The sequence below is a fragment of the Limulus polyphemus genome, unplaced genomic scaffold, assembly GCF_000517525.1.
Source record: "Limulus polyphemus unplaced genomic scaffold, Limulus_polyphemus-2.1.2 Scaffold4468, whole genome shotgun sequence".
NCBI lineage: Eukaryota > Metazoa > Arthropoda > Merostomata > Xiphosura > Limulidae > Limulus > Limulus polyphemus.
In genome coordinates this window covers 48,563-62,196 of record NW_013670078.1, presented here as the reverse complement: position 1 = coordinate 62,196, position 13,634 = coordinate 48,563, and the positions used below count along the sequence as shown (strand labels likewise).

Genomic DNA, 13,634 nt, shown 5'->3' with positions numbered 1-13,634 from the left:
ATGTAGCATTATATTGTTACTTACCTGAAACATTGTGAATAATATGATTTTAAAAATGTAGCATTATATTGTTACTTACCTGAAACATTGTGAATAATATGATTTTAAAATTGTAGCATTATATTGTTACTTACCTGAAACATTGTGAATAATATGATTTTAAAAGTGTAGCATTATATTGTTACTTACCTGAAACATTGTGAATAATATGATTTTAAAAATGAAGCATTATATTGTTACTTACCTGAAACATTGTGAATAATATAATTTTAAAAATGTAGCATTATATTGTTACTTACCTGAAACATTGTGAATAATATGATTTTAAAAATGTAGCATTATATTGTTACTTACCTGAAATATTGTGAATAATATGATTTTAAAAATGTAGCATTATATTGTTACTTACCTGAAACATTGTGAATAATACGATTTTAAAAGTGTAGCATTATATTGTTACTTACCTGAAACATTGTGAATAATATGACTTTACAATTGAATGTTATATTTTCACTTAAACAACATACTCTGAATGATACAACTTTACATTTGAATGTTACATTTTTACTTAACCAACAAACTCTGAATGATACAACTTTACATTTGAATGTTATATATTTACTCAACCAACATACTCTGAATGATACAACTTTACATTTGAATGTTACAATTTTTCCTAACCAACATACTCTGAATGATACAACTTTACATTTGAATGTTACATTTTTACTCAAACAACATACTCTGAATGATACAACTTTACATCTGTGTTTGGAATACCATGATACATCTTGGTTCTTGAGGGGACTTTATGAACACGTACAATTTGTTGAGGCTATAAATAACATTTGACACTTGCCAAACAGTTCAGATTGCAAACTAATGAACAGAAATATTGGGCAGGGCAACTTGGACCTGGATCCAAACCCATCCTCTTCCCAAGTTTATGTAAAATCTCGAGCCATGGTACAGAATGATTAACATGTTGGAAAGAAAAACTATCACTGTATCAACACTGTGTATAAAAAGTTTGTATATTCCTAAAATAGAAATAGCTGAGAAACAGAAAACTACAAAGAACAGATAATTATGTGAAAATAATGTAATATAACAGAAAATACTTTTATTAAAACATGAAATGTTATACAAAATTATCCAAATTGACCAAACACATAATTAATGCAGATCAGCATTGTTAAATGTAGTTAAAACAGATCAGTATAGTTAGTTAAATGTAGTTAAAACAGATCAGTATATTTAGTTAAATGTAATTAACACAGATCAGCATAGTTAGTTAAATGTAATTAACACAGATCAGTATAATTAGTTAAATGTAATTAACACAGATCAGTATAATTAGTTAAATGTAATTAACACAGATCAGTATAACTATACTGATCTGTGTTAATTACGTTTAACTAACTATACTGATCTGTGTTAATTACATTTAACTAATTACACTGATCTGTGTTAATTACATTTAATTAACTATACTGATCTGTGTTAATTACATTTAACTAACTATACTGGTCTGTTTTAACTATGTTTAACTAACTATACTGGTCTGTGTTAATTACGTTTAACTAACTATACTGATCTGTGTTAATTACGTTTAACTAACTATACTGATCTGTTTTAACTACGTTTAACTAACTATACTGATCTGTGTTAATTACGTTTAACTAATTACACTGATCTGTGTTAATTACATTTAATTAACTATACTGATTTGTGTTAATTATGTTTAACTAATTATACTGATCTGTGTTAATTACATTTAACTAAACATTTAACTAACTATACTGATCTGTTTTAACTACGTTTAACTAACTATACTGATCTGTTTTAACTACGTTTAACTAAAGTTAAAACAGATCAGTATAGTTAGTTAAATGTAGTTAACACAGATCAGTATAGTTAGTTAAACGTAATTAACACAGATCAGTATAGTTAGTTAAACGTAGTTAAAACAGATCAGTATAGTTAGTTAAACGTAGTTAAAACAGATCAGTTAAGCTTTATGTTTGTCAGTGCATTACTTTAATTCAGTATCTTTATTATATGTGTAGAAAGTTGTGAACAGTAATAAAAGTGGAGTAATGCATATTTTGGTCAAAGATAACATCTCATTCATGTACTATTATGTCTTGTGGTAGTACGTAATTCTTACACAATGTTGCCATTGTATAACCTTATACCTTGTCTATTACACTGTCAGTGATATGACCTGACATGTATAAGTATTCCTGTGATATGGTTTCCTAACTTTTGTCTGTTTTCTGATGTATAATTGGTATCCTGACAAATGGTCAATTCTAAGCCATTTAATGTGCTATTCATATTCTTAAGGTTATAGTTAAAAAAAACGTTGAATGCAAGTTTGCACTAGTCTATCAACTTCATTTCTTTGAAATAATCATTAATGTTAAAAAAAGTTTTTTGGAATTACTCTTTACTACACAAATAAATAATGTTAAACAGTTTTGGGTTTTACTGTTTAACCCTTTTGAAAACTGCTGAGATACACTAGCTTTGTCAAAAAATATCTGTTATTGGTTATTGTCTCCAGCTATCATTTTTGTGTATTTAAATTTTTGATTAGTTAAGTGATACATTTATAACTAATTTTTTATTAAGGAGAGTGGTTTAAAGTAAATAATTAACAGCTGTGTCTTGCACCTTTTTATTGTTTATTCTTTATTCATGTATAAAATTTTTAGGCTGATGTTTGTTGTGTGTTTGAAATGTTAAACATTAATTTTTGCAATTTTTCTAAAAGACATCAACATTTTTTTTGTTTGTAGGAGCCCTCTCCACTATGCCAGCAGTTCATATTTTTGCCCTTTATGCAGGCTTATCTCTGCTGATTGATTTTTTACTTCAGATTACTTGTTTTGTAGCTTTACTTGCCTTAGATACTCGGAGGGTAGAGGTGAGTGAATTCCTGAAACTAGTAGATCTCAGTTGATAGATTGTTTAGACAAAGTGGTCATGATAAAATTTGGTTGAACTGCTTGTTAGAGAAACACAAGTATAGAAGACGATATTTTGAAAGTCTTCTGCCTTTTGTCTTCAGGCGATAGAGTTTCAAAACATTGTTCTCTATACTTCTGTTTATACAACAAGCAGTTGCTGTTCATTCAACCAAATTTCATCATAGTAGATCTCAAGTTATAATCTTATTTCAAACTCAGTCAGTGAAATACAGAGTAAGTTCCAGAACTCAACACTCATTGGGGATGGCTTTGAATAGTGTACCAAGATTTATACCACACAACTGTGCAAAATGATTTAGGCATTCAAGTCAGACAGGATGATTCATAGATGACCAGTACTGACTGAGATGAACATAATTTTTCTGAAATATATCTTTTTTATCACATTCTTTTAACATATTCACTGCCCTGTTCCCCACTGGTTGGTCATAAGTGACTTAATTATGGACCTCATGACACACCAGTGGGTCACAGATAGTTATTTCATAGCCAAATATTTTTTGTGGCATATGAGTTTGGAACACTGTAACTGCTCCTCAGCACCTCTTGAATGTTTAATTTTAATTATACATAATTTACTAATACTACCTGTGGCAGTGAATGTGTTAAGATGTCACTTGTTTTTATTACTACAATATATTTAACAAACAGGTTCATGTCACCAGTTTCAACAGGTGGTGGTCATGGAAGATTAGAAAACAAATCTTTCTTCTTTCCTACAAAAATAGAAAGGGAAAGTATACAACATCAGTATATTTCTGGTTTGAATTACAGTATACTTGATGTTGCATGTCTGTCAACTCAATACACTATAAAAAAAGAAAAAAATTCTGCAGGAAATGTTTTCACCGATTTTTTTATTAAAATCCAACTTGAAATTGTTTGTGTTTAGATTTTTATTTTTCACCAAAATAGTCAAAGTAAAAATGTGTAATAGTCAGAGTGTACATTGACAAAATATATGTGAAACTTTAATGTTTGAGAACTGCTTGAATGGGTACTGAAAGAAACTTTATTACAAATGTAGAATGTTTCAATGTATCGAAACTTAATTTGTAATAAACTTTCTTTCACACTATTTTCTGAAAAGTGGGTTCCTGGTCATTCTTGGGAAATTCAACAGCAGGCTATTGTTCTGCTATAGACATACCTTTGTTTTTCTTTGCTACAGACACACTATTATTGTACATCTATAGATGCACCATTGTTGTTCCAAGATGTTTTGCTATAGATACCATTGATATCCTGCTAGAGACATACCATTTATTGTGGCACCAAACTACACATATATCATTGTTTTTCTGCTATAAACATGTTATTGTTGTTCCACAATAGATACCATTGATGTTCTGTTATAGATATACCAATGTTGAAAGACTAAACTATAGAGATACTATTTTTATTCTGCTATAGAAGTACCATTGTTATTCTTCTGACACAGTCTTACTTCCATTCACACAAAGCTATTTCGATTCTATTCTGCCCTCTAAGCATTCCAAAAACAATTTTGCGATCAGTGCACCAGTTTTTATACCCCATCAATTTTGCACTGTTTCTGAACATGTAAATATCATGTGGCTACCCTTCATGAACGTGCTTCTTTGCCATTTTAATTTTTTTTCCACACTTTTATTTTACTGTATTTGCATTCACTTGTTTAAACAATTTTTTTTTTCTTCAACAGTTTTATCTTACTTTGTTTGCATTCACTTGGTTCAACAATTTTTTTTTCCAATACATATATACTTCCTCTCCCACTTATAGCTATTGCTTGACTGTCAGGGCTTCTTTGTTTGCCCATCTAAGCATTGGTCTGATTTTTTTTTTTTTTTCTCATTTGCTCCAGTCTTTTGTACCCCCACGTTATTGCCCTAGGCAATATTTGTCACACTCGGTTGAGACTGTTGGTGACTTTATTCATTGGTGAGATGGAGAAGTATTCAGATTTGTGGTGGTCCTCCGGGGTGCTTTGAGAATACAATTGAGGGTGCTTTTTCCCGAGCCTTCTTTTAGTATGTTGGCTTTTCAGTCTCCTTGTGGGACAGTGGTAAGTTTGCGGACTAGTAGCGCTGAGGTCCAGGGTTCAGTTCCCTTGGGTGGATGTGGTGGATGGCCCAACATTGCTTTGTTCTAACAAAACATTTACCTCACAAAAGGTTGTTCCAATCAACAGTAATCAACACAGTCTTGAAAGGAAAAATAAAATAAAAGGCCACTTTGGGGTAAGCTTTCTTTGATATGTTTTGGCATTTTCCTGGTTGCTTTTGAGCTTGTTCCTTATTTGATGGCTGAAAGGTCTGGGAGCAAATTTTTAGTTTTTCTCTCCATCCACAGATCTTGTGGTTCATGCTGGAAGGTTACTTTTCAGTTACGTGAAGGGACAGTTATGCCTTATCCAACACAATGTTAGAACTTCGTGACTTTAGCTTACCACCACTAGGTGGAAGCATTTTCTGACTCTCAAATAATAGCTCAGCTCCTAAAATTTCATGATTCTAAGGTGTAGTTTATAGTTAACTTGAGTAAATCTATGTCCCCTGATGGAACCGGGTAAGTCTATGGTCTTCCAACTCTAAACTCCACTATATTGTTTTCCTTTCACTTCACTTTGCTCTTTTATATTTTTACTGTCGATGATACTTATTCCTACTTTTTTTATATTAATGGTAGTAATGAACTAAATAATTTTTATTTAACTAAATAATGCACCACAGAACATGGAATGATATATAACATGCAAAAAGCAGACAGTTTCCCCAAACTATTACTATCCTTCTGGTTTTTTTAGCTGTGTGACAAGAGCCGTTACAAATTCATCCAAGCTAGTCGTTATCTTTCCCATGTGAACAAAGCTTGTACTAGCAGAGAAAGTGACAATTCTATGTTCAGAAAAGAATGTAATATAATTGGTAATTTGATAGATGAAAACTATGAATTTCTATTGGTTATACATAATATAGTATCAAGAGTAAGAGAGAACTATTAACAAATCCTGAAACAGAGGATGTAATAGGTGGGTGGGACAAAAGGGGCCTGATTTTCTATTTGATGGCTCTGTAACCAACAAGATTGAAGGCTACAAAAATTATGTTTTGTCTGAGCGATGATGATTTGATAATGAGTAATATACATTAAATTTCATACTTATTGGAGGGATGTTGAATAAAATAGAGAAAAGGAAATGCCTAGAGAAAATATATCGCATTTCTCAAACTTGCCATTTTCTGGGCTCCCTAAATCTGGATTGATTATATTCTCCCAACAAGATTCTCCTCACAGAGTGGTCCCTTGTTCAACAGATGTCACCACTCTCTGTCTTCATTCATGGCTTCTATCAGGTTCATTGTTTCAGCCCAGGGACTGACTCTACGTTTTACATCTTTCCCAATCCATTACATGACCTTTCATGTCCTCTTACCACAGATGATAGTATACCTTCCAACTTTGGACTTTTCATCGTCTTCTGTCCTTCCCACCCTTCTGTTCTTCATCTTTCCCTATTCTTCACTTGGTTGTTTGACAAAGGTTTGTCCACTTTAACCATGTCAAGCTATCAGGCAGCCTTGTCGACCACCTTCCGTTTCATATGGTTTTGTCTTCCCCTGTCCTTTCTCTCCTTTTCCATTCCTTTAAATTGCCTATTGGGATCTCACTATGGTCCTTTATGCCTTTTCTCATCCTCCATTTAAATCTTTGTCTTCATATTCTATCTACCTTCTCTCTCTCAAGACCTGTTTTCTTCTCCTTCTTGCTTGTGGTCATCGTTGTTCAGATATTGATGCCATTAATTTTACCTGCATCCTTTACCATTCTTCCTATGTTATCCTCTATCCCAACTGGTTCTTTCTCTCTAAGACCTATATTGCCAGTGCAGGTGGTTTGACTTTCACACCCATTTCCCACCTGTACTCCCATTCTGATCCTGCACATCCTTCTAATGCTGAGGACGAGTTATGGAACCTCATCTATCCAGTTGAGGTTGTATATGTACATAGTTAATTCTATTTATATTTTACTATTCATTGCACATCTCAGAATGATTTGCACTTCTGCACATACTCCTAATGCTGAGGACGAGTTATGAAACCTTGTCTGTCCGGTTGAGGTAGTGTATGTATCCACCTGTGTCAGGTTCATTTCCTACTTCAAGAGTGAAGAGCATACCTATTCCAGAAGTAGTGCACTTGTGTGCTTTGTTCATCTCAGAGCACACCCATTCCTTCTGGGCAGTCACCTTATGCTTGATTTCTATGCTGTGTGCCTAAATTGGCCCCTCCACCTTTGCAATGTGGGATTCTAGCTTTGTGTAAGCGGAGGTAAAACCCTATCATAAGTTAACATTTTTCTGATAGGTGCTTACCTCTTCTTCCTCCCCACAGCCAGTGTTCTTTTTTTAGAACATGCCAATTCTCGAATGTGAGGATTGAGTGGGAATAGCAGAGGGAGCTAGCTGCACCAATATAGATGGTGCAATACTATTTGTGGAGAGTAGTCACATGATATGTACATGTTCAGAAATAATTGATGGGTATAAAGACTGGAGGTAAGTACCTATCAGAAATACATTTTCTGTTTAAGAAAAATGTTAACTTCTATAGACATGTTGTTCTTGTGCTATAGATACCATTGATGTGCTGCTATATAAACATCATTGTTACTCTGCTATTCAGAGTAACAATGATATTTATATAGCAGCATATCAGTGGTATCTATAGCACAACAACAACATGTCTATAGCAGAGTAACAATGATATTTATATAGCAGCACATCAATGGTATCTATAGCACAACAACAACATGTCTATAGCAGAGTAACAATGATATTTATATAGCAGCACATCAATGGTATCTACAGCACAACAACATGTCTATATCAGAGTAACAATGATATTTATATAGTAGCACATCAATGGTATCTATAGCACAACAACAACATGTTCTATAGACATGTTGTTGTGTTTATATAGCAGCACGTCAATGGAACCTATAGCACAACAACAACATGTCTATATCAGAGTAACAATGATATTTATATAGCAGCACGTCAATGGAACCTATAGCACAACAACAACATGTCTATATCAGAGTAACAATGATATTTATATAGCAGCACATCAGTGGTATCTATAGCACAACAACAACATGTCTATAGCAGAGTAACAATGATATTTATATAGTAGCACATCAATGGTATCTACAGCACATCATTGTTACTCTGATATAGACATCTTCCTGTTCTACATATACAATGTGCCACAATAGACATTCAAAGAAATTTAAATACTTGGACACCACAACCACTTTTCAAGATTGTTTCTCAGGAAAAACAGGCTTCATAAATACAACAAATAATCTAGGCCAGTGGTTCTTAACTTTTTTTGCTCCATGCTCCACCTCGACACCTCAAAACATTTGATCCTCCTGTGGGGCATGTGCCCTACTTTCAGAATCTCTGATCTAGGCCAAAGTAGACTATGAATAAAATACATTTTATGGATATACTCGCATTTGTATTTTACATGTATACTGTTATCGTTGTCTGGTCTGATAACAACAATGTTATTAATGTTCACCATGACTGGGAAAGGAGGAAAATTTATGGTAGTTATAGGAATAGAAGAAAGATAAAGTAGCATTTTTTGTTTTAATAAGGATTTCTAAATTATGAATAAAATATAGAACACATCTGAACATCCTTTATAAATAAAATACCTTATGTTATTTTCATTGTATCAGCTAAAATAGGTTTGGTAAATATAATACCTTATGTTATTTTCATTCTATCAGCTAAAATAGGTTTGATTAACAAAATGCCTTATGCTATTTTCATAATATAGGCTAAAACAGGTTTGATTAATAAAACACCTTATGCTATTTTCATAATATAGGCTAAAACAGTTTGATTAATAAAATACCTTATGCTATTTTCATAATATAGGCTAAAACAGATTTGATTAATAAAGTACCTTATGCTATTTTCATAATATAGGTTAAAACAGCTTTGATTAGTAAAACACCTTATGCTATTTTCATAATATAGGCTAAAATAGGTTTGATTAATAAAGTACCTTATGCTATTTTCATAATATAGGCTAAGACAGTTTGATTAATAAAATACCTTATGCTATTTTCATAATATAGGCTAAAACAGTTTGATTAATAAAACACCTTATGCTATTTTCATATTATAGGCTAAAATAGGTTTGATTAATAAAGTACCTTATGCTATTTTCATAATATAGGCTAAAACAGGTTTGATTAATAAAATACCTTATGCTATTTTCATAATATAGGCTAAAACAGATTTGATTAATAAAGTACCTTATGCTATTTTCATGATATAGGTTAAAACAGGTTTGATTAGTAAAACACCTTATGCTATTTTCATAATATAGGCTAAAACAGTTTGATTAATAAAATACCTTATGCTATTTTCATAATATAGGCTAAAACAGTTTGATTAATAAAACACCTTATGCTATTTTCATGATATAGGCTAAAACAGGTTTGATTAATAAAGTACCTTATGCTATTTTCATAATATAGGCTAAAACAGGTTTGATTAATAAAATACCGTCTGCTATTTTCATAATATAGGCTAAAACAGGTTTGATTAATAAAATACCGTCTGCTATTTTCATAATATAGGCTAAAGTAGGTTTGATTAATAAAATACCTTATGCTATTTTCATAATATAGGCCCAAACAGACTTTAAGTGAAGACCTTTGTATCTTTTTGTAATATAGTCAAACCTTTTGATGGCTTGATAAACGCTTATCGGAGGTAGAAGTAAAACATTGTTGTCTACATTGGTTTAATATTCTTCCTTACCTGGATGTATAAGTGATTGAGGAAAAGTTATGTTTAGGCAGTTATTGTAGTATTTTCTCAACCACTTTTCATTCAAATGAGAATTACTAACTCTCAGTTCTTATGGTTATTTTAAATTTGTCAAAATGCTATTCTTTCTTTATTGTTATTGTTTTTTTCTTTTAGTATGGTACTAGGCTTAAACTTACTGCATTTTGGAAAGTTTCTAAAAATATTGTAACATAATAATAATATTTGCTTATTTCATTTTTTATTTTTTGTCATCTCTCTTTACCTATATAAACAAGTTCTCTACCAAAATTCTCTGTGTTAGATCTCTGGAACAAGTGTATGCTACTATTAATTATCAAAGTATTGTTAACTTGTTGGTAGTGCATTTCACATTCAAGTATCTAAATACAGTTATGTTATTGCTGCTCCGAAGTGGTGTGTCTTAAATTTAGGAATTTTCATTTTACACTTACTTCTAAGATTGTTTTTATATATCCTGATTCATTACTGCATTTATCATGCTAGTTTATAGAGACAGTGTTTAAAGAGGTGTTACATACAGAAAATATATGATGACAACTTTACAATACTTTCTACTGAAGGAAACATTACTTATGGTATGGGTCATGAGTTTTAATATCATTTCTTCTTAGGCCCATAGATTTGATATTGTGTGCTGTGGTAAGGCTAATAAACCAGACTTGTTAGATAATCATGGAAACAGCTGGCTCTTCATCGTGTTCGAAAAGTATTATGCACCCTTTTTAATGAAAACTCCTGTCCGAGCCACACTAGTAAGTATTAAGTTTCAAAGTAGTTTTTGTACACTTAAAGTGTATTTATTGTCAGTATTAACATGTTTGTAGGAGTTTTCTTAACCTGCTAAAACAATGCAACTAACCTTTAACATCCAATCAGCATTGATTGGAGGAATGCTGTCTACTTGATATTAGAACTAGGAGTAGTCACAATTATCCAACTCATATTGATTATATGAGAAATTATTGATGTATAACTCATGTTAAGTACAGGAGGAATTATAAATGTATAACTGATGTTAATTACAGAAGGAATTATTGATGTATAACTGATGTTAATTACACGAGAAATTATTAATGTATGACTGATATTAATTACAGGAGGAATTATTGATGTATAACTGATAATAATTATTGGAGGAATTATTAATGTATGACTGATATTAATTACAGGAGGAATTATTGATGTATAACTGATAATAATTATTGGAGGAATTATTAATGTATGACTGATATTAATTACTGGAGGAATTATTACTCTATAACTGGTATTAATTACAGAGAAATTATTAATGTATAACTGGTATTAATTACTGGAGGGATTATTAATGTATGACTGATATTAACTACAGGAGGGATTATTAATGTATATCTGATATTAACTACAGGAGGGATTATTAATGTATATCTGATATTAACTACAGGAGGAATTATTACTGTATGACTGATATTAATTACAAGAGGAATTGTAACACTATAAAAAGTCATTACATGTACACCTTGACCCTGTAGTGAGAGGATTAAAACAATAAATAATACTTATTTTTTGTAATTCACTCAGTGACCATTATAATATACATGGAAGACATTTATCAGCTATAGTATATCATTTGTAAATTGATGAATTGAAAGTGAGCTCCTCCTTAAAAACTTCTTGTTGCACATATGGTCACTGGTAAGTTTTCTGGAATTGTCATTTATAGAGTAAAATTTTGTGGATTCAGTTTAATGAGTATTTTATGTTTTATTGGAGTTTGTTGTTAGATAATAAAAATGTCTGTAGTATCTAGTAGAGTTTATTACACATACTACTTTATGTTTTATTTATGCATGTTTTATTCAAACTGATTTTATTTTTCTGTTAGTTTTCACCATTATTTTACTTTCTAGTTAACTATCTTTGTTGGTTGGCTGTGTTCTTCAATAGCTGTTCTCAATCAAATAGATATTGGGCTTGACCAGAAGCTTTCAATGCCTGAGGTAGGTCTATCACCCTAAGAATTAACACTGAAGTACATTGTTATTGAATGATTTTTATTAGCATTGAATACATTGTTTCTCTATCAGTTTTGTACATACACTTCTTACTCTAACTTTTATACACTCTCCGATTCCACATCCATCACAAAACAATGTTTTATGATTACCTCTGTGACTGTAAGCCCCTCTCACTGTAGTGTTTGTTTTTTGATTACTTCTGTGGCTACAAGCCCCTCTCACTTCAGTGTTTGTTTTATGATTACCTCTGTGACTGTAAGCCCCTCTCACTTCAGTGTTTGTTTTATGATTACCTCTGTGACTGTAAGCTACTTTCACTGTAGTGTTTGTTTTATGATTACCTCTGTGACTGTAAGCTACTTTCACTGTAGTGTTATAACTGTTATTACAGTCTTCCCATACTGCACTATTTATGTATTAACTTTTATGTGCTTCCACACTGCAACACTTCTTTGTAAACTCAGTTATTACGCAACCCCTGAATGCTTTTATTATTTCAGTTAACATGTCTGTCTGACAAAATAGATTATTGACCTTGGAAGCACTGTTTGGTTACATTAATAACTGTCTCTGTGATTTCTCGCTTTTGGTTACAGAAGTAACTGTCTGTGAGTTTTCTGTGGTTATAATAATGGCTGTTTACAAACTCTGTTCACAATAATATTCTCTGAGTTCCTCTGTGTGGTTATGCCTGAATTTTCTTTGGTTACAGTAATAGTTGTTTCTTTGATGTCTTGGTAAGTACTTTATGTGGTTAAAATAATCTGTCTTTGTGAGTTGTCAGTATAATTAAAATAATTAACTGGTTTACTTGTTGATGTGGTTAAACTAAGTCCGGTTCTTTAAATATATTTCTCATAAACCTTTCCTGATTTGCAGTTATTAATGGTAAAATTTATCTATTTTACTATTATATTTATTTTGAATCTGAAACTATTTATCAATTTTTATGTGAATGTGTGTGGTTTTCAAATATTTAATCACCCATTAAGTGCTTAATAGCAGTTTTATATGATTTTTAACATTTCATATTTGCTACAACCCAAATCCAAGCCATAAAGATCTCTCTAGTCCCAGTAAATCATGAGCATGTAAAGTTGTATTGAAATAATTAGGTAGGTGTTATAGAGGAAATTCTGAAAAAAAAGCTAAGTATAATTAAAGATTGTGTGTTCAAGAAAAGTTCTAAAAATTTAAGTTTTTACAAAAATGGTTATTTATACAATACGAAAGTAAAATAGCTACTACATAATTGAATAAGAGTTGTTTAAACATTTGTTTAACAACAAGTAAAAGCTTGGAATGGTCTATTCTTTCATTGGGGGTGTGTCTGTGAACCAGACTAGTTTCAGAGAATTCCACTCCTCATCAGTGACTCTGGACACTACCACCAAATGAAACTTCAGACCAGACCAAACCAAGCCTTTATAGTAGTGAGGTATTGAAAATTGAAATGGTGTATCTAAGTGTTTTACACTCACAAAAAAGAAACCTAACATTCTATAGGTATTTGGAAAACTTGTAGCATTTTGCCACAATTTAATTCTTCATATTTTTAGCCAACACTAGGCAGCTGATACATAATTGAACAGAGTTGTTTAAACATTTGTTTAACAACAAGTAAAAGCTTGGAATGGTCTATTATATCATGAAATGCTACAAGTTCTTCAAATACCTATAGAATGATAGGTTTCTTTTTTGTGAGTGTAAAACACTTAGATACACAATTAAATTAGCTACCACTTCTCTGTGAATGTCACAATGGTTTTGGAACTACAT

The 13,634-nt window shown here is 31.5% G+C and overlaps 1 protein-coding gene across 1 annotated transcript in view; it reads left to right on the top strand.

Annotated features, from left to right (window-relative positions):
• The window catches only part of LOC106471199 (Niemann-Pick C1 protein-like), a gene marked incomplete at its 5' end in the record, with an annotated part of 74,596 nt that overhangs the window by 28,729 nt on the left and 32,233 nt on the right, over positions 1–13,634 (top strand). Inside the window, 3 exons of the mRNA XM_022399825.1 lie at positions 2,795–2,932; positions 10,473–10,613; positions 11,748–11,837. Of these exons, the coding sequence (XP_022255533.1) occupies positions 2,795–2,932; positions 10,473–10,613; positions 11,748–11,837 (369 nt within the window). The remainder of the gene's footprint in view (positions 1–2,794; positions 2,933–10,472; positions 10,614–11,747; positions 11,838–13,634) is intronic.